General features: G+C 37.6%; 1 protein-coding gene across 1 annotated transcript; it reads right to left on the bottom strand.

The window, feature by feature from the left end:
* CCDC196 (coiled-coil domain containing 196) lies at window positions 1–14086 on the bottom strand. The gene is made up of 11 exons (XM_043472957.1): window positions 14065–14086; window positions 11964–12025; window positions 11705–11857; window positions 10323–10419; window positions 9608–9658; window positions 7810–7887; window positions 7524–7607; window positions 6942–7001; window positions 6434–6575; window positions 385–443; window positions 1–201 (listed from the first exon to the last, which is right to left on the bottom strand). Exons 2-11 carry the CDS (start codon window positions 12011–12013, stop codon window positions 82–84), a joined length of 894 nt encoding a protein of 297 aa, XP_043328892.1. The 5' UTR covers window positions 12014–12025; window positions 14065–14086; the 3' UTR covers window positions 1–81.
* Window positions 14087–18717: the final 4631 nt, after the last annotated feature.

The following is an 18717-nucleotide window of genomic DNA, read 5'->3' as shown; positions in this document are numbered from 1 at the left end:
AAAGGTTGGAAAGATTTTAATTAACACAAATGGCTGTGCCTAGTCTTTAAATCTATCCAAAGCAAATGGAGTGAAAGCCTTCTAATCCTTCAGCACTTCATCTGGCCTTGACCTCAGAAAAAAGAGCCTCCCTCTTGTATCATCAAACTGACTTCCTTTAGCTCTTTGTTGTTCTGTGTAGGTCTTTGATCCCAGAATTCTCTAAGACAGGAAAAAACAGAAGAAAAAAAAAAACAGCTAAAACCCCAAGTTTCCTGGTACTCACTTTGCAAATTCCCTGCAAATATGAAATTAAAATGTACATTAACAAATGCATTTCAAAATTCTATACCTACTATCTATTCAAGCCTTTAAAATGACTTCAAAAACCAAAGTAATTCTCACCACATTAGATTCATTTTTGCAGGTAGTCTCTCTTCTCATAGTTGTAGTGTCCACGGTACCTGATGGGGAAAATTAGGAAAATGAGAGCTTTCTTTGAGTAAAAAAAGAAACCCTAGTTTTATTTTTAGTTGCAAGTCTGTTAGCATTCAGCACAGTATCATATCATTGTAGGACTGACTCTGGTATTAGCGTTGATACAGATTTTTTAATTGCTGTTTTAGAAAATAACTTCATCAAGCAATATTTTTAAAGTAGAAATGGCAAATCTTTTTTTTCTCTTGAAAGCTCATGTCCCACAGGGAAATAAAATCGTTTGACGATTACATCAAATAAAAACAATTTTATTTTGAGAACCTAAAAATGGTGCTTCCAATACAACTTTTTTTTAAACTTTTTATTTTGTATTGGTGTATAGTTGATTAACAATGCTGCGGTAATTTCAGGTGAACAGTGAAGGGACTCACTCTTACATACACATGTATCCATCTCCTCCAAACCCCCTTTAAATAAAGAAATGAGACGATAACTCGGGTACATATCTGTGTACCCTCTGATAACCCAGATACATATTCCTCAAAAATGGCCAACTGTGGACAGCAGAGAACAAACAAAAGATAAAGGTGGGGATGGGGATGAGACAGAGGAGGCAGAAAAAAAGACAGGCCCAGACAGAGAGAAAGGGACACAGTAGACAATGAAAAGGGGGAAAGGGGGCCATTGTAGGGTGCTAAACAGGCTCTGTGGTGAGTCTGTCCTAGGTGAGGGTTGCCAGACTAAAATACAGGATACGCAGTTAAATGTGAATTTCAATAAACACCAAATAATTTTTAGTATAAGTATGTCCCATGAAACACTTGGAACATATTTAAACTAAAAGGTATTGTTTATCTGCAGTTTACACTTAACTGGGCATCTTCTTTCTATTAGCTAAATATGACAACCCTATTCTAGACAACCTGTTGTTCTCCTGAGTGTGTGATGCAAAAAAAAGTTTACAATCTATTGTCACTCATTGAAGAAATATAATAAAGGTACAGCTTACAGTTTTTTTCAACCTTCAAAATTTATGTTTAGGAAAGATGACTTCTGTTCTCCCCTGGACTTCTATGGAGTTTTATAAGAAGTGAAAGAATGACCTAGTTTAGAAATTAACTTCATGACCTACTAATACCATGAACCTAACGCTGACATTGAAAAAGGTCAAATTGCAGCAAAGCTTTAAAAAAACCTGTATTTGAGAGCAGTGCTATTTATCAAGGACCCAGGTTTGAGCTAGCTGTGGGTTTCCACCCCTGCCTTTTAGAATTTTAGCTTAACACTACTATTTTCCTTTCAGCAGCACCTGCGGGAGTGTATTTCGGCCATCAGGAAGTGTAATGTTAAAGTGAAGTAAAGGCTAAAGCTGGGGAGAATGACTTGCTTTCAGAACAGAGGGAGTTATAGAATAAATAAAGTCTCAAGAGTATTCATTTCTCACCACACTGGGCTTTCATCTGAATTTATAAGTGGAGCAAAATATTCACATGCAAACTTCAGCTTCTTAAAAGAGCTCAAGGAAATGCAAAGAGTTGGGGAGGGAGCTAGGGGGCGGGGTAGGGGAGGAGAGAAAAGCAAGGGTGTCAGAATCAAGGGTTTTATCGCCAGTTCTATTATGACGGAAGATAAACATCTTTTTTGAACACCAGCAGGTGTGGTGGGAAACTCAGCTGAATTTAAAGATAGCTACATGCCTGAGCTCTCTTAAGATAGGTGACTGCCAAAGGCCAAGAAATGCTCTCTTGGCTCTACAGAAACAGGGCAGGGCTGCCATGTACTCTAGGTCAAATTGTCTTTTTACAACTGGTCTGGAAGTAAATCCCTTCCAATGTGACTCGTCTCTAGTGAGACCAAAAGGTAAAACTTCACCCAGGCTATAAAATGCTTTTCTGTTCTGTAAGACTAGGAGATGCAGTATGCTAAGCAGATGAGACTGACAATGCTAATGCTGCAACCTGGGCCTCAAGGGAATTTGCAAAGAGGGGTTGCTTAAAGTGTAACAAAGTCAATATTAACAGAGGATTGTATTTTGCCAACCAAGTAGATCACACCACTGTGACGCAGCCAACCAGCACACAGGACAATTGATGTGGGAGGAGGAATTCTTGGCCAGGAGCAGTGGGGGAAAATAAAACCCTCCCTCTGCTTGGAAATCCCTGTAACAGAAGGGCCTGTACCCTGATTTGCTGGAAGGTGTGTCCAAAATTACATTCCATCCATTCTTTAACACAGGTTTGTGAAATTCAATTCTTTTGAAACTAGAGGAAAAGGAACATTATCCAGGAACACTTTTAAGTACTTCAACTTCAAGAAAATCACCACCTTGTGCAATTGCCTGATTTTTTAATTCCTTGTCCTAATTGCCTGATTTATCTGTGGTAGAAAAGAAAAACAGAATTAGACAGCGATTGTGGAGGAAGTGGAGAGTGGCCGTTTTTGGAATGGAGGACCCTGTAGTTTATGGAGTGGAATGATAGTTATGGATGTTGCAGCAGAATACTGAATTTAATATGGTATAATCAAGGCTGCCAGTAATACACCCAGTGTCGTGAAGCATGGTGGGAAGCACCAACAGATTTTTAAAAGTTTTCGTTTGATATATAGGGGAAGTACATTTTGTCCTAAGGGCCATAGAAGACCAATGGCTCCCTAAAGTTTCCTGAATTACCACTGTATGCATACCAAGGCTAGGGACCTGGACGTGATTGGTGCCACCTACTGGGGTAAATGTAGAATTACAAATCTGTCAACCTCTTTTGAAACTAGCATTTCTGTTGTTACTGAAAAAAGTCATGTTGTGGGTATGATTCTTTACTGGGAGGATTATACGTCAAACAGGTGATTGGCCTGCTTCCAAATCATAGACTTGAGAGCTGGAAGAGTCATCAGAAATCATAGACTGGAACACTGTCAATTACAGAATATTTTAAGAGGTGAGCTTTGGATATGGAGTCAGAAACCTGGCTTCTCTGAACCGGCTTCTTGTTCTATAATGCCTACCTCAAAGAGTCATTGTGAGGATTACACAAAACTATATGTTTTCAACTTGCTCTATACTGTGTTATGGTTGTTTTAGATAAAAACACTGAAACAAAATGACTGGTTCAGGTCATCTCACTGGTTAGCCTCAGAGTAAGGCCTGTAAGTCACATATCTGAATTCAGATCCAGTGCTTTTACCCATTAAATGACTATTTCCCAAAATCTGATGGTCAGGTGATTTTACGAGGGATCTGCAATAAATTTAGGAGATGCTGGAACACAGCATTAAATATTGTAAATCATAGTGAGATAACTACCCCCTTTTCAGTTCTTTCAAAGTTGATACCCTCATGGCATCAAGGAGAAAAGTTTCAATTTGGTGGTTTTCTTTAAAACTGTTTACATCTTGCTAATCTTACTTCCTAATAAAGATAAAAGAGGCCTTAGACTTCAGCATCTTGTTAGAATACTAAAATTTTATTTTCTGTATACTTAGGATGTTTACTTTTTATCATAGAAAACTGTAGGCTTTTTTCAAGTAAGACAGCAATACAATTTTATTTTCAAGGAAGGTATTTAAGAGGTTGAAGTCAAGGTAAACAGAAAAATACTGAATAAACAATAAAAAATAGTTCAAGTGACACAGAAGTTGGGAAACACTGAGCACCCCCCCCAAACCACCTCCCTATCACGTCACTGCTGGTAATCATGGTGGTGGTGGCTGAGTTCCTAAGTCATGTCTGACCCTTTTGCAACCCCATGGGCTCTAGTCCGCCAGGATCCTCTGACCATGGGCTTTCCCAGGTAAGAATACTGGAGTGGGTTGCCATTTCCTTCTCCAGGTTGGTAATCATCTCTTAATATAAGTACTTTAAAAATCCCTCAATGAAGAAAACTAGTATTTCTTTTGTTTTCTTTTCAATAATTAAACACTAGGCTATAAATAGATCAATATAACCAAAATTTAGGACTTAGATTTCAGATCCACTTGGTCTCAAACAAATTCAAAGCTTTTGTATGTGTGTGTTTTAGAAAATAAAACTGGCCTGCAATCAGTATCCAATGCATGTGCAATCCATAAATCAGTAACACACAAGAAATGGGTAACACATACCTGGGGCTACATGCACTTGTGGTAATTGAACAGTTAGTGCCCTATCACTTAGTACTCCAGAAGCTTAAGAGGAGAGAAGAGAAAAGGAGATGTTGATCTCTGGGCTGTTCTAGTTCAGAGTTCAAAGATTCAGGGTTCTGAAAGCAAGGGGAAAAAAAATCTTCTGAGGTGATCATGTTGAATGAAACCCTTCACTATTTATTGACTATTGACTTGATTTGAATCCAGAATGAAAGGATTTTTGGCTTCTTATTCTATGGATCCCTTGAGATGACTTTCAGCTAATTTTAAATGAAATAAGACATGGCTCTCTCGCCCTCGTCACCCTCCCCTCTATCTTTTTAATTCACATTTTAATGACTTTATACTGCTTCTGGTTGTATTCCAGATTCTTATTGGAGAGAAAAACTTCAAGCTCTCTGCTTTCCAATTCTTATCAAAACAAAAGTTAAAAGAAAAATATGGATGGGACATGGGCTGAAGGACAGGTAGATTCCTCCAGTCTTCTAGATTTTCTAACTTTTAAATATGAATCAGTTCAGCTCAACAGAGTGCTATGGACATGGACCAAATGCTCATGAGCTGATCCATCACTTACAAAAAAGTTCAAATCAATAATCTCTTATCACACAGAGCCAAGGAGTAGATAAGAACCAGTCTTAGAAATTGAGATTCTGAATTTATCTTAGAAATATTATTGAGGACATCAGCTAACATGACACAGAGTGTCCTCTCTCCATGATGAGGATTGGAGGAGAAGTTTCTCTCATTTCAGTAAAAGTAAAAGCTATATTTTTTCTGAGGGGTTGGTTTATTTTTATTTTGTGGACACCATAAATCCATGTTTCCTATTCTGGGAAATTCAGAATCAAGTTTGAGACCTGCCTGTACCAACTGTGCGGTACTTTCATTACACATTTTCATGTGTTTACCTGCTTCAACTTATTTTTACTTTGCCTTGATTTAGCCATTTATTTAATCTTTGTGGTATAAATGATTTTATAACCTATTCAAGTCGTTAGGGAATAAGATTGAGAAGAAATTAGAGACATACACATTAATACTGTTAAAACATTGGCATCCCTTAGCCATGATTTTTTCATTGCATGTCTCTTTTTTTAAAAATTACACAGATTCATAGATCCATGAAAATTTAAGCACTCTTTCTTCCTGCCTCTCAGAGACCACTCCTTCATTTTTTTTGAAAGATTTTTTTTTTTAAATGTGGACCATTTTTAAAGTCTTTATTGAATTTGTTACAATACTGCTTCTGGGATTGTTTTGGGATTTGGGTCACAAGGACCAAAACCCTTGTGGCCAAATCCTTGGCTTCCCCACCAGGGATTGAATCTGCACAGCCTGCATCAGGACAGCGAAGTCTAAACCTGTGGGCTCCCTGGGAAGTCCCATTTCTTCATTTTCTTATGGTAAGCTATATGATTTCCTCTAACAATGTTATAAATCCTTTGGGGTGGGGAAATACTGAAACTCCGAGAGGAATATCTGGAGTGGTGAAACTCACAACCATTGTCTGATGTCTCTTTGGTCTTCCATTCTGAAGTAGCAGAGTCTATTCCAATAAGGTTTGTGAGATTAAACTACTCTAATTCCTAGGAAAGGAGAGGTGGTGAGGAGAAAACTAATATTTTATCAAGTGTCAACTGTGTATCTTCCATATATGCTGAGTACACAATGTATGACTTAGTCTTTACAAAGGAAAATTTTATTTCCTCCAGAAGAATCTTTATGTTGATATAAAAGCTTCAGTGTAATAATAATGATGATGATAGTGATAACTTTATTAAAACACTGCTGACTAACTTACTGTGTGCCAGGCATTGTGCTATCACTTTATAAGCAATGGACTCTCCAGTGGAAAACAAAACCTGTAATTATGTACCTATGATATTGTACTTACCTTGGGATCTGGGAAGATTCAAAAATTCTTGCTTTGGCTCAAAATTCTGCTGTATGTACAGTGATAACTTCAGATCATTGGCCTTCTGGTAGTTCTTCAAGGCTTCGATTCTCAGCTCAATCACTTTGCCATTAAAGTCATTCTACAAGAGAACATTTCTTAAGACTACTCATATAGCATTGTTCTCTAAATCCACTACTACCCAAATCCTTTTTACTCATAAGTCTTAAAATGATCCTATCACGCTCAGTCTGTAAAAGTGGGGAGAAAGTATTTGTGATTCTTTTCTCATTTCAAATAGAACAAAATCAAGATCATAGGGGAAAAGTGCTATACCCAAGGTGGAGCTGGAGGTTGATCTCTCCAACCATCTTCCCACAAAACATTTCTTTTAGCATGACAGTTGGTAATCCAGATGAGGGGATGAGGTTTAACATCAAGTAACTAAAAGCTTCTATATTGCATAGACAGAACTGTACCCTATGTCCAGCCTTGGAAGACTTTGTACCTGAATGATGTTGGCTTGTTCCTGATACCTGACCCATTCCATTTTCCTCTGTTTCTTTTCCTGGTGGGAGAAAGAGCCTCTGGTGACAAAGTAAATTGAGATCAGAAATCCGTTCTCTCAGTATGCTGCAAAGACTTTATAGCAAAATTATGGTGTCATAGATTCACTAATATATTGGTTTTGACTGCATTAGTCCTCTTAATTGGCCCCACCTGTACAACCTACTCTCCAAAAGCTGAAAGCTAAATGAATAGGATCATTTTCTATCAATGAATGGTCGCAAGAAGCATGATATCTCTAAATATACATTCAAAAGCAAATTAATAAGTATTTTGACATGTCATAGCTATTTCAAAGTTGTCATTATTGGCACAGCTTTTCCTACTTTGCCCTAGCTATCATACTTTACAAGAAACTTGCAATGTCACTCTGCCTCAAATGTAGCATCCCAAGGGAACCAATTCTCCCGTAAAATTTTGTATCTGTTCAGGAGCACACCATAGTTTAGACAGACTATTGCTACATTAAAGATTTCTGATCTCTCAGCTCTAAAAGTCACTACTTCCAGAAAGATCATACTACCTTCCTTATTTCCTTCACTTTCTCTGCATACAATGTCTCCAGTTCATTCTTGGTCTTCCTAGATGATGAGGGGGTTTTGGGAGCCTGGGAAGAAAGAAGAGAGCTAAAGGAATAGGAGGTCCCAGGAAAGAAATATACTGTCTCAGCCAACAGTAAATCCAATACACCCTTAAGGCCCAGCTCCTACCTGTCTGTCTACCCAAATTAGCCAGGATTGTCAACAGGCTATTTCCATCTGTGTGGCATCAACAACTCAGAAATTCTAAGTACTATGCTGTCCACTTGCCTTTCCATCCTGTAAGTCTGATTTGTTCTTTATCTGCAGTACTCTTTCTTCATCACTGAATTCTTCTGTGTTGAATGTCTGTAGAGGGGCATTTTGGCAAACATTTAAATTAGTGGGACTTTGTGAGGGAAGTGGAAAGCCAATATGGGTCAATTGGAAAGCCAGCAAAACTGGCTTCTTACTGCCACTTAGCAACCTCTCAGGGTCTGACATGAAAAGTGTACTACCAAAGGAGGTTCAGAATGAAGTGAGCCTTTCTATCTGGTCTCTTGAGTGTACTTTATAATAATGAAAACCATTAACTGAACTTTATCATATGCCAATCATTATAGTAAGCTAATTATTCCTTTACTTATTTATGCTACTGCATTACAAACATTCTCATTTAATCCTAACATGGCTGTTTTTATTTCTACTTTATAGGTAAGAAAACCAAGACTAGGAGAGGTTGAGTCATTTGTTTAGGGTCATTCAAGTTGGGAAGTACAGAGCTGGAACTCGAAACAAATCTCTTGGACTCCTTAAGTCTGTGTTCTTAACCATTAGGCACATGATCTTGTCTCCCCATTTCTCATTGTCTAAACATATCAGTAGGGAAAGTCAGTCAAAGCTTGGGTATATGGACATCCCTTAGACAAAGTCTTTCGGGAGCTCTGGAGAAACTGGATTTTGACAGAGGAAGGGTGCTGGCATATTTCTTGTCACTAGGATTCAAGAACTCAGGAACTAAAATTTCTCATAATTCATAGAACTGACGTGTAGCTCCCACTAAGAACTAAGAGCAGATCTCACTACAAGATACAGGGCTTGATAGTATTCCAGTTATTTGTGGAAAAGTGAGATAGAAAACATTGTCAGAGATCACAGTCACACCTGTGTATAGCACGAGACAATCTGCTATTCCAGTCTCATATGTGAAAAAGCTCTTGAATCCCAAAGGCTAAGTACATGAAGGAATTTCTACCCCTGCTTGGTTTCCCATCAAAAGGCCATAACATTTTTATATTAAACTGTGCCTTGATTGTTGCAAAGTTGTAGTGGAATTAAAACTGGGTATTGACAAGAGACTAACAATAGCCAGCATTCCTGAAAAAGAAAGTTAAAGTAAAGAATCAAAGTAGCAAAAAAAAAACCTGGGTATTTATTCATTCAACTTCCATATATTGATCATCTACTGTGTACCAAGCATTGTGCTACAATGCTAGGGATTCCAAGATGAACAAAGCAATCAAGATAGTGGAGAAGCATGTTTCAGAGCAGGGCAGGGAGAGAAGCAAATAAAATAATAATAACACAAAAAAATAATAATGGACTTATAAAAAAGTGCTATGGAAGACATGAACAAAATTGTATAATAGAAAGTAAGGGGTGGGGTGATGCCCTTTTTTCAGTGGAGTAAGTAAGGAGGGCTTCCCTGAGGAGGTGACATTTAAGCAGAGACCTGGAGGACAAGAATGAACCAGCTCTAAGAAAACAGCATTACAGCCCAGGGATAAAGCAAAGGCAAAAGTTTTGAGCAAGGAAAGGTCTTGACATGTGGAGGCCAGTGTGGGAGGGGGGGACTTCTCTGAGAGGAGACTGGAAAGGTGGCAAGAGGCAGCTTATGCCATAATAAGGAATAACTGTAAAGGGTTTTCACAAGAAGAGTGACATGACGTAATAGTTTTAAAAATAAAGATTAAAGAATGAATTGGAATAAGGCATGTGTGGAAACGGAGACAGAAAAAGTGAGGATGTGGACCAGAAAAAAGGGAAGTTGCTCTTTTTCCAAGAGACCCTTAGAGGCACATACACACACCTTGTTCCACAGCATCTCCATTTCCTTGCGAAGCATCTTATTTTTCCTTTCCTGTGGGAGGGGAAAATCCAAACAAACAGAAATTTGTTTGTCTTATTAAAGTTAGAAGAAATTACTAATAGGGTGAACAGGGGGCAGCGGCATAATAAACCACAGAGGAAGGCAATAAATGAGCCTCGCCTCAAGCCCAGGAACATGAGAGATGAGATTGATGATGATGATAAAAAAATAATAACAATTTGGAATAATAACTTTAATTATGGTAATTGTGGTATAATAATATAGTAATGAGTTCCTCACTCTCTCACTACTTCACATTTCCTGATCATATGACAGCTTCTCTGGGACTCAGACCCCTAATTTCTCATTTTTAAGATCCTTCCTTGTTGATTTTTAAAAATCTAAAAGAATCTCTCACACTCTTCCCTTTTACTTTGGTATGTTCTATTTATTATGAAATGTGAGGAGTTAATGTGCTTCTACTCATTAATCTTTAGATGGAAAGTTTTTCTAAAAGTCAAAGAAATAGAATTTTTACTAACTAGTCCTTATTCTTCCCAATGTTTCATCTGACTCCCTTCAGTTCAACCAGGACTTCCTAGATCAAGGACCTATGAGTGTTGGAACACCAATGCTCTAGATGAGCACTCTGAAGCTGTGGAACTGAGAGCCCTGTTCAGAAGGCCATTCCCTAGAGTGCCCACCAACCTCTTACCAGATTCTGCTTCATCTCTTCTGCTTCCTTAATGAGCTCGATGACTGAGGAGTCATCATTCTCCTTCCCTGCCATGATCTCCCTCATGATCTGTAGACTAGAAAGAAGAAAGAGATAGCATAAACATAATACTTCCTAAAGAGAAATACTAATATTCCATGACCAGCCAGAAACTATTCTACCATGAGAGGGAGGTGGGGGCTGAAATCATAGGAGTTGTGGAAGTCTTTCTGGACATAAAAGGTCTCCAGTTTCATTCCTAATTGACATTTACCTTCGGTATGTGCCCTGGAGTGAATTCTGTGCCCTAAAATGCTCAAAAGTTAGGTCTCCAACAGCTAGTGAAATTCCTCTCCACCCCTTTAGATGAAGGTTTTGCTGTATGATGCTTGGAGTAGAAAGGGGGCATTTTTCACCTCTGTGAAGAAGGAGGTTGAGAAACTTGTTGTCTTAAGGATAAATCTCAGAATCATTCCCTGTCCTCTCCCCTGCTTTGCTTCTCTATATAAAAACATTGGAGTTAACTGGGGAACCCACTTATATCCTTATGGTAGCCTCTAGAGAATCAAGCCATCAAAGAGTTTTTGACAAAATCTGAATAAATATCAAGTCTATGACTGTAAGAGAGGATATTCTTCAAAAGCATTAATTAACTTGTGCTTATATTCTTTGTACTTTTCCCTCTTTGTACTTTCCCCTCTCTAATTATAAGTGGAGAAGCAAGCCTTTGTGTTTCCTTGCCCTGAGACGGCTGAGTTTCTGGGTTGTAAGCAGCTGTTGATTGACCACAATTTTCTGCCTGGCTTTTGTTCTCACAGCTTTCTGCCTGACTTTTGCTCTCCAAAAGTCTAAGCTCCATGAGGTGCTTTTGCTAAGGTAGGCACATTAAGGTGAGATTCTCTAGGACTAGGAAGGAAAAAGAAAGTTGGTAAATTCCAAGAACAGTGAGTGCCTTAGCAAAGAGTTAAGACCTCAATTGCCTAGTACATTTATTAAGAGTAAGGTCAGACCCTAATCCAGAGGAGTTTGATGCTCAGAAATGATTGCCATTCCACAGCTTGGCCTTTGAAGAGCAGTCATGCCTCCTAAGGTGATTCCACAAACATGGATGGGCAGCTGTCTGTGTGACCCTGGTACACGGAGGATACTGAAGGCTCTTATCTTTTCCTTGGGAAGAAACGTAACTGTAGTGCTGTGAGATGAGCTGAGTCATATTTAATTCTACTAAAAGAAAAAAGGATTCCTTGCCACTCTGATTTTGTGGTTACTTTCTTGTTAATCTACTATAGCTACTAAACCTTTTAAAAAATGTAAATAATCATTGCTAAATCCAGTTCTCCTGCCTTTCCCCTTTTAGGAAATCCTGAAAAGGGAACACATACCTTCTTTGTTTTTCCTCCAAGTTAGACATCAACTTCTGGAACAACAGGTTGTTCTTGTCTTCTAGAGGTTTTAGTATCTCTAGCAGTTCCTGCTTCCTCAGTTTTAAGTCCTCATTTAACTCCTTCAAGTAGTTGTCATCTAATTTAGAACTTCTGTGGGAAAAGACACTATATTTTCCTTTATCCTGGACTAATAAAATAGAGACCCTCTTCTCTCTCCTGGATAGTTACCACTCAGCATCTTCCATCATAGACTTACCTTGTTTTGGAAGATAAGTAAGATTCTGGAGAGTTTGAAGCACTTGTCATCTTGAAGGAAAACTTCCACTCTAAGAATAAAAAAGGTCTTCTTGAAAATATGTGCCTTCTTGTTCCGTTCAGTTAAGTCATCGTTTTTGTGCTGCTGTTCTTGAAACTCCTGTTGCACTGGACTGATTTTAGCTACAGGTTGAGGTCACAATGGCGCTAAGACCACAGATTAAACAGGTCTTTTAAGTAACTTCAACATCAGTGACAGCTTGTTGACTGAAAATACAACTAATGATATCTGATCAGTTCTTGCCTTAGCTTTAGCCAATGCCAAAAGTTTTATTCTGAAGTCTTTGATTGAATAGGATAGTATCATAAAACATGTATATTATGGAATTCCTACTGTGTTAGAGAATGATGGCTTGTCAAAAAAAACTCATCAACACCATCTTCCATGGCAATTGACCTCCAGGGAATAGAGTGCCTGCTATCTGTAGGGCACAGTACTGACTGGATTCTGTGAGTGAGGAAAAGATAAAGACAGAGCATCTACCTTCGGGAGTCTTCAGAGGAGGAAAGGATATCTCTAGCATACACCTAAAATAATAGAGGCCAAACTGGCAAATGCAAGGTATGAGTATAATATTGAGCAATGTAATACATGAGCCAATTGTCATTACTTTTTTATCTTTAAAATGTGATATATCACAATGGTAAGGTAGAATTACACTAGACATGTAACAAGAGGATATAGTTTGTAAAAGCTCATGTGAAAGATCACCCCATGGCCAAATTCCTTCCTGAGAGCCTGTAATTCTAGACTTCCCTTCAGATTCTGAATTTGCTTCCACTTTCCTTGCCCTACTGGAATCACATTTTTCTTAGCCCCTAAGATCTTCCATTTTCTTCTGTTCACGTCGTGATCAGAGGATAACTCTTAAGAGTTATACATTTGTTTCTTTATGTTCTTGTGTGTGTGTGTGTGTGTGTGTGTGTGTGTGTGTGTGTGTGGCCTTGCTGTATGGCTTGTGGGATCTTAGTACCCTAACCAGGGATTCAATTTGGGCCCATGTAGTGAAAGCATGGAGTCCTAACCACTGGACCACTCAGGGAACCCCTTTTATGCTCTTTAAACACAGTTTTAGGACCATATTTTCAATGACATTCTCAAGTGTGAACTGTCTTGTTAATTTCAAGTAAGCCTTTTCGGGGATGTCCTAGGAGCATTCTCCAAAGTAACTTAGACTTTCTGTCTTTTGGGAAACCTTAAAGGCAGTGAAAATGCAGTAGCAATGATACAAGATGTAGTTTGTCAGATCTTGGTTTGAACCTCAGCTTCGCTGTGAGCAGTGCTCTGACTGTGAGCGAGTCACTATATTCTCTGTCTCAGTTTCCACTCTCATAAAAATGAGGTTAGTAAACTACAAGGTTTGTTGTGAGAATGAGATGTAGTTATGTGAAGCTTCTGGCTCATGTCAGGTATTTACATGTTAGTGAATGTTTGGATGGTTTGGATTTAGGGATTGTTTTATGTCCTAAGAGGTCAGATACAAAATAGATGATTTATATTATGCTAATGAAACTTAAGCTTCAGAGTCCTTCATTTTCATAGGCCTCTTCCAAAGACGCTGTATCTCATTTTGTATTCTTTTTTGGAAGGAGGGAACTCCCCAAACTATATACACTGTAAGGGTATATAAAGTATTTTCTATACCAAAACCTCTCTTTAGGTAGTCTCTACAGATATTTTTTCTAAAACATGTATGTGTCACTTGTAAGTTTTATATGATAGCTAGTGTAATATGACACCAAATTAGAATAGCCGTATCAGGTGCAGCATAATGTAATTCACATTGGTTGCCCTAGGAGTGCCCATGAAAAGTTTGGGTTGAATGAGTCTGAGCAAAATCCTGTTAGAAGAAGGAACAAAGTGGAGTAATTATTAGTAGTAGCTTTTTAGATTGTAGATGTGGGAGGTATTACAAATAGAGGACAAAGATGGCATTGATCACTAAAGCATGACCTCTTTAAATTACATGTTGTAACATTTGGTTGGCAGAATTATGTTAGAATTTTAAAACATTTAATGTGCAGACAGCATCCCAACTCACCTTCCTTTCTGTCCTTGGTTGGGAATGACTGAGGTAGAACACTTGCTATTCTGATGTGCTCTTTTCTATAGCCAATCAGCACCTTTAATTTCCTAACATTCTGACGCCCTTTCTTCAACTTGGAATATGACTTCCAAGAGGAATTCCTTGTAATAGCATACACAGACTTTAAGAGCTTAAAGCAAACAAACAAACAAATCAACCCAAGCCTCAAAACAACAGTATGGAATGGAAGAAAATCGACATATTAATTATCTCTGGGACAGATGTAGGGAGGGTGAAGCTATAGATGACCATTAGAAGTGGAAAGAAAAGAAGGTGAATTCTAGTTTTTCCTAAAGTAGACATTTAGGTCATCTGTTGATTGAGGAAGCATAGTAGGAAACTTCGAAAGAGTAATGACTTGAGACTGGGAATAGCACCTGAGCAGTGGAAAAGGAAGTCAACCAGGCAAGAGTGAAAGGACTGCCAAGTAGTGCTAAGGGTCAAGGTCAGTTTGGGAACGGCAGATCTGTTATGAATTGGTAGTAATACAATTTCTCCAGCAGGACTTGGCACACTAGAAGCAGTAGGAGAGAGAGCAGATGGTTGTTTGATTCTGAGCTGTGACTTGGCAGAACTGATATGTAGAAGTTCAAGGGTGTAAGGAGGCTGAGAGGGCTGGTGAGCGTAATCAGCAAAAGGTTGATCATCATTCAGGTGATGCAGGGAAAAATCATGGAAAAAGGGGGTAGCTAAGAGGGGGAATCAAGGAGTTGAGTTTAAGGAGTTTGGGGTGGAAGAACAGGAGATTATGGTCAGTGAACACACTTCTTAGGAAATAATTTGTAGAACCTCATCACTTTTTAGATAAATTCTAGTAGAAATTCATATTTTTTTTTCCTGCAGTAAGCTTTCTGTTGCTTCCTGTCACTGCACAATATTCACTGAAATTCATGTGACACCTCAAAATAGGCCTTATAACAAGCTATTCACAATGACCTCATCCAACATTATAGCATTTGATTTTAGTATCTGTTAAGAAAAAGTGTGATTGCTCTATAATTAGAGAACTCAGAGCAGTAGCATTTTCATGTTAGTTTTACCAGTAGAAAATCAGATTAGTTTAATTAAGCCATGTCTCCAAGAGGAGAGGCAATTATTTTCATATTACAGCAAAAAAAAAAAATTTTTTTTCCCCCTGTTCTCCCTCCCTCAGCTTTGGTTGTAGCAGCAAAATTACAGAATGCCTCAGGGAAGAAACATGAGGACCTTCTGGTCCTTTCTGACCCAGAGCCACTTCAACCCCTGAGGAGATGATAAGAATTCCATTAACTAAAGTAAGGACAGAAGTGCTGGCAAAATCATAATAGCAAAAGCTTGTAGGCTCTTAAAGATCACCCACATCTCCCTGTGTTGCTTGTTGCAACCATTTTGTGGTCTGCTTCACTTTAATCTGTGCTAGAGCTGTCCCAGGCTAGGGTACACCTACATTTGGAGTGAATCCAGGTAGCTAAGAAGAGGAAGATTAAATTTTGGAACTCTTAAATTCTCTGTGTTATTGTTGAGGTCTTTATGAAAGCATCATAGTCTCTCAGTGTATCCAGATACTTAGTACATGGTCTTCAAATTGAGGTATGTGAATGTTCACAAAGATTTTTCAAGAAATGCGAAAACAAGGGTTGTTTTCAGGCGATCTTGCTTGATTCTAGTTTCCACAAGTACTTGCTTATTAAAATGGATCTGCCTGAAAATGCCCCTTGATGACTTCTATCACCTTTTTCCTAATTACACTTTTACACTTGTTAAAATGGAATCCTTTCAACCATCTGAAATCTTTCGTGACTTATCCTACTTCAGTGGTATGCTTTGGTGGATGTCTGTCTATAAACATCTGGGACATTAAACTAACCACAGTGTTGGTGTTGGAGTTAGAGTGAATGATTATTAGTGACTAGATTACAAATTCTTTTGCAGGTCATGTGGTTTTCAATTCTTCCAACAAAATTGAAGAATGACATAATCAAATTGTCAGCTTAACTTTATTAAATATAAATTTTGATGATAAATTACTATATGGGTTTTGTCTTATAATTCAGAAAGAGTTCAAAGATCTGAGTGACCCTGCTATAACAAAACATCTGCCATTCTTATTTGCTTATTTGTCTAAACAAGTTCTCTCAGGGAACATTGTATGTAAAGCAAAAAATGTGAATAAAATTGGTGCTGGTCTGTTTTATTCTAGCCATAAATAATATTCACCTATGAATACAAAAGTTAATAAGGGGAAAACAGTCTACCAACCAAATTAATAGAAGCATTTCCAACATAATTCATTGTAATTAAAAATTAACATGAAAATGTCTTTTTTGTCAATGTGTACTACTAATAACTATAATGCTAATGCAATTCTGAAGAAATTTTAACATTTAGCAACATAAGGTGACAGGAAATAAAAAAATAAAATTTCAATGTACATACATATTTTGCAGGGAAGAATGATAGGCTGATAAAAAAGAGACTTCAAGCATAAAATATGTTACATTTGAATAAAATTCTGTGGGGGAAATGGGATGGAAATTTGCGTTCAAGGAGGAAAAGGAGAAAATGTAAAAATTTTGACTGCTAAAGAAGAGCTTGTTCATGTATTTAGATTTTATTGCATATGAGTTTTTAAAATTAATTGGATACATTTTAAAGAAATAAAAAAGATTTATTTGAAATGTCAGTATTACATCAGAAATTGTATTTTTTAACCTCTTAAACTTACAATAAAAAGATGAGATGTCAACCTAAAAACATGTGAAATGATACCTAGTTTCCTAGTGTTTCAAAATTCTTTTAGAATAGACAAGTAAAAAATAACAAGTCTAAAGACCATTGCTCCAGGGCCGTGGTTCTTGGCTCTGATATATTTAAGAATCCCCTGGGAAACCTGTAAAGGCTGCAGATTTCCAGGCTCATCCCCCAGAGATCCTACTCGGCGCATCTGGAGAAAGTACAGTTTTAACAAGCACTCCCTGGTGATTTTGATATGTGATCTGTGGCCTGACCTTTGAGAAATACCACTTCAAGGTTTCTTCTCAGATCACAATGCATCAGCAGAAGGCTGCTTACTTACACGGTTTTTTTCCTGGGTCATCTATAGAACTTCCTGCCTCCTCTGAGTCATATTTTGTGTCACGCCTTCACCATTCACTTGGGATGCCTTGAGGAATTTTTACGAAGCCTTCCTGAATTTGTAAAGAAGATTATCCAATACATCAGTCTCTTACCTACTCTCCTGGCCGCCAGTGCTGCCCACATATCACAAATTTCACTCAGAATTAGGTACTAAAGAAAGTGTTGCTTCTTCAGGAAACTATCGGTATGCAGTTTTCCTTAGGGATAAATCAATAAACTAATTTTGTTTTTCTTTTCGTCTGGTTTACTGAGAATCTTAGAGATAATTTTGTGCCTTTGAACCTTTGGGTCCTAGCTCTTTCTTGCTTATGATCTTCCAATTAATATTTTTCTTGCTCCTGATTTTTTAAATGATCTTCCTCTTTTTTATTGTTAAATCATCTCAGATCCTCTCTAGAGAAGTATAAATATGTAAACAATATCAAAAATTACTCTTTTCTATCTAATTTAAATATATATGGATACAATAGATTGGAGCCAAAATATTTTCTAGTTTTATTCACCTGTGTGTATACATCTGTAAAGGAACCTTGCTTTACTTATGGAAGTACAGAATGGATTGATGAAATTTACTGTTACATTTTGGGTGTTCTCAGTGGTAAGTCATACTGGGATTTCAGGTGCACAACTGGAAAAATGGGGAGTAGGATAAACTAGATGGACTTGGGGGACTAGCTTATTGCATGGTGGGGACTGAGTGGGGATAGAGGGCAGCAGAAGCTTAGTCTGCAGTAAGTATGGGGATGGGAGTCACCACTTGGCTCCAACTGACATGCAGATCCAACTCTGCCAGTTCTTGTGACTTTCAAGAGAAAACGGTTGACTTTATGTCACTTCTTGACTTTTAAGTGTTGTATGAATCAAACAACATATTTATGGGATTCATTTGCCCTATAGACTGCCATTTTGAAACCTAAACTCAGGGCAAATCAATTTTTTCTGTACTTTCCAAGTTTTTCTTTTTCTTGCATTGAAATGATCACCTTCAAATAGCCTTTTAGATCCAGGTAATTTACAAAATGTTTTGCTTAAATTATATGAAATGCCAATTTGATCTCATTTCCTAATTTGAAAGGTTTAGATTGAGTGTATCAGCGAGTGAATGACAGAGGCAACACTCTCCAAAATAAAATGAAAACCAAACCCCCAAAACCACAGGTATTTTTTGACATTTATTGTTAGGCATTATGGGAGACATAAAAAAGTATTATATAAATAAAACGTAATATTAGTAGACAATCTAGTCATACTGTATAGTCAGAATCACAAGTAGTCTCAGTATTCTAGACTGAGCAGAGAATTCTCTGATTCTGGTTTAGCTATTCATACAGGCTTATATGCTACATCAGCTGAAAAAACCAAACAGCATAAAGTATCTCTCTACTGAAGTTTTAAAAATTTAGTAATAATCATGTATAATTTTAGACACTACAAAATAAAAATAAATACAAAATTATGTACCCTTGTAACCTATACTGCTTCAATAATCAA

This window comes from Cervus canadensis, chromosome 6 (assembly GCF_019320065.1).
Source record: "Cervus canadensis isolate Bull #8, Minnesota chromosome 6, ASM1932006v1, whole genome shotgun sequence".
Taxonomy (NCBI): Eukaryota; Metazoa; Chordata; class Mammalia; order Artiodactyla; family Cervidae; genus Cervus; species Cervus canadensis.
The sequence above is the reverse complement of the archived record's forward strand: the minus strand, read 5'-3'. Positions and strand labels throughout refer to the sequence as shown.

Excerpts from the sequence above, each read along its gene's own strand:
- CCDC196 (XM_043472957.1), bottom strand. The coding sequence starts at position 12,013 with ATGACAAGTGCTTCAAACTCTCCAGAATCTTACTTATCTTCCAAAACA. Across the intron at positions 7,002-7,523 it reads AAGTGAAGGAAATAAGGAAG|GAAAAGAAACAGAGGAAAAT; the intron begins GTAGTATGATCT and ends TTCTCCCACCAG. Across the intron at positions 202-384 it reads GCAAAAATGAATCTAATGTG|AGAATTCTGGGATCAAAGAC; the intron begins GTGAGAATTACT and ends TTCCTGTCTTAG.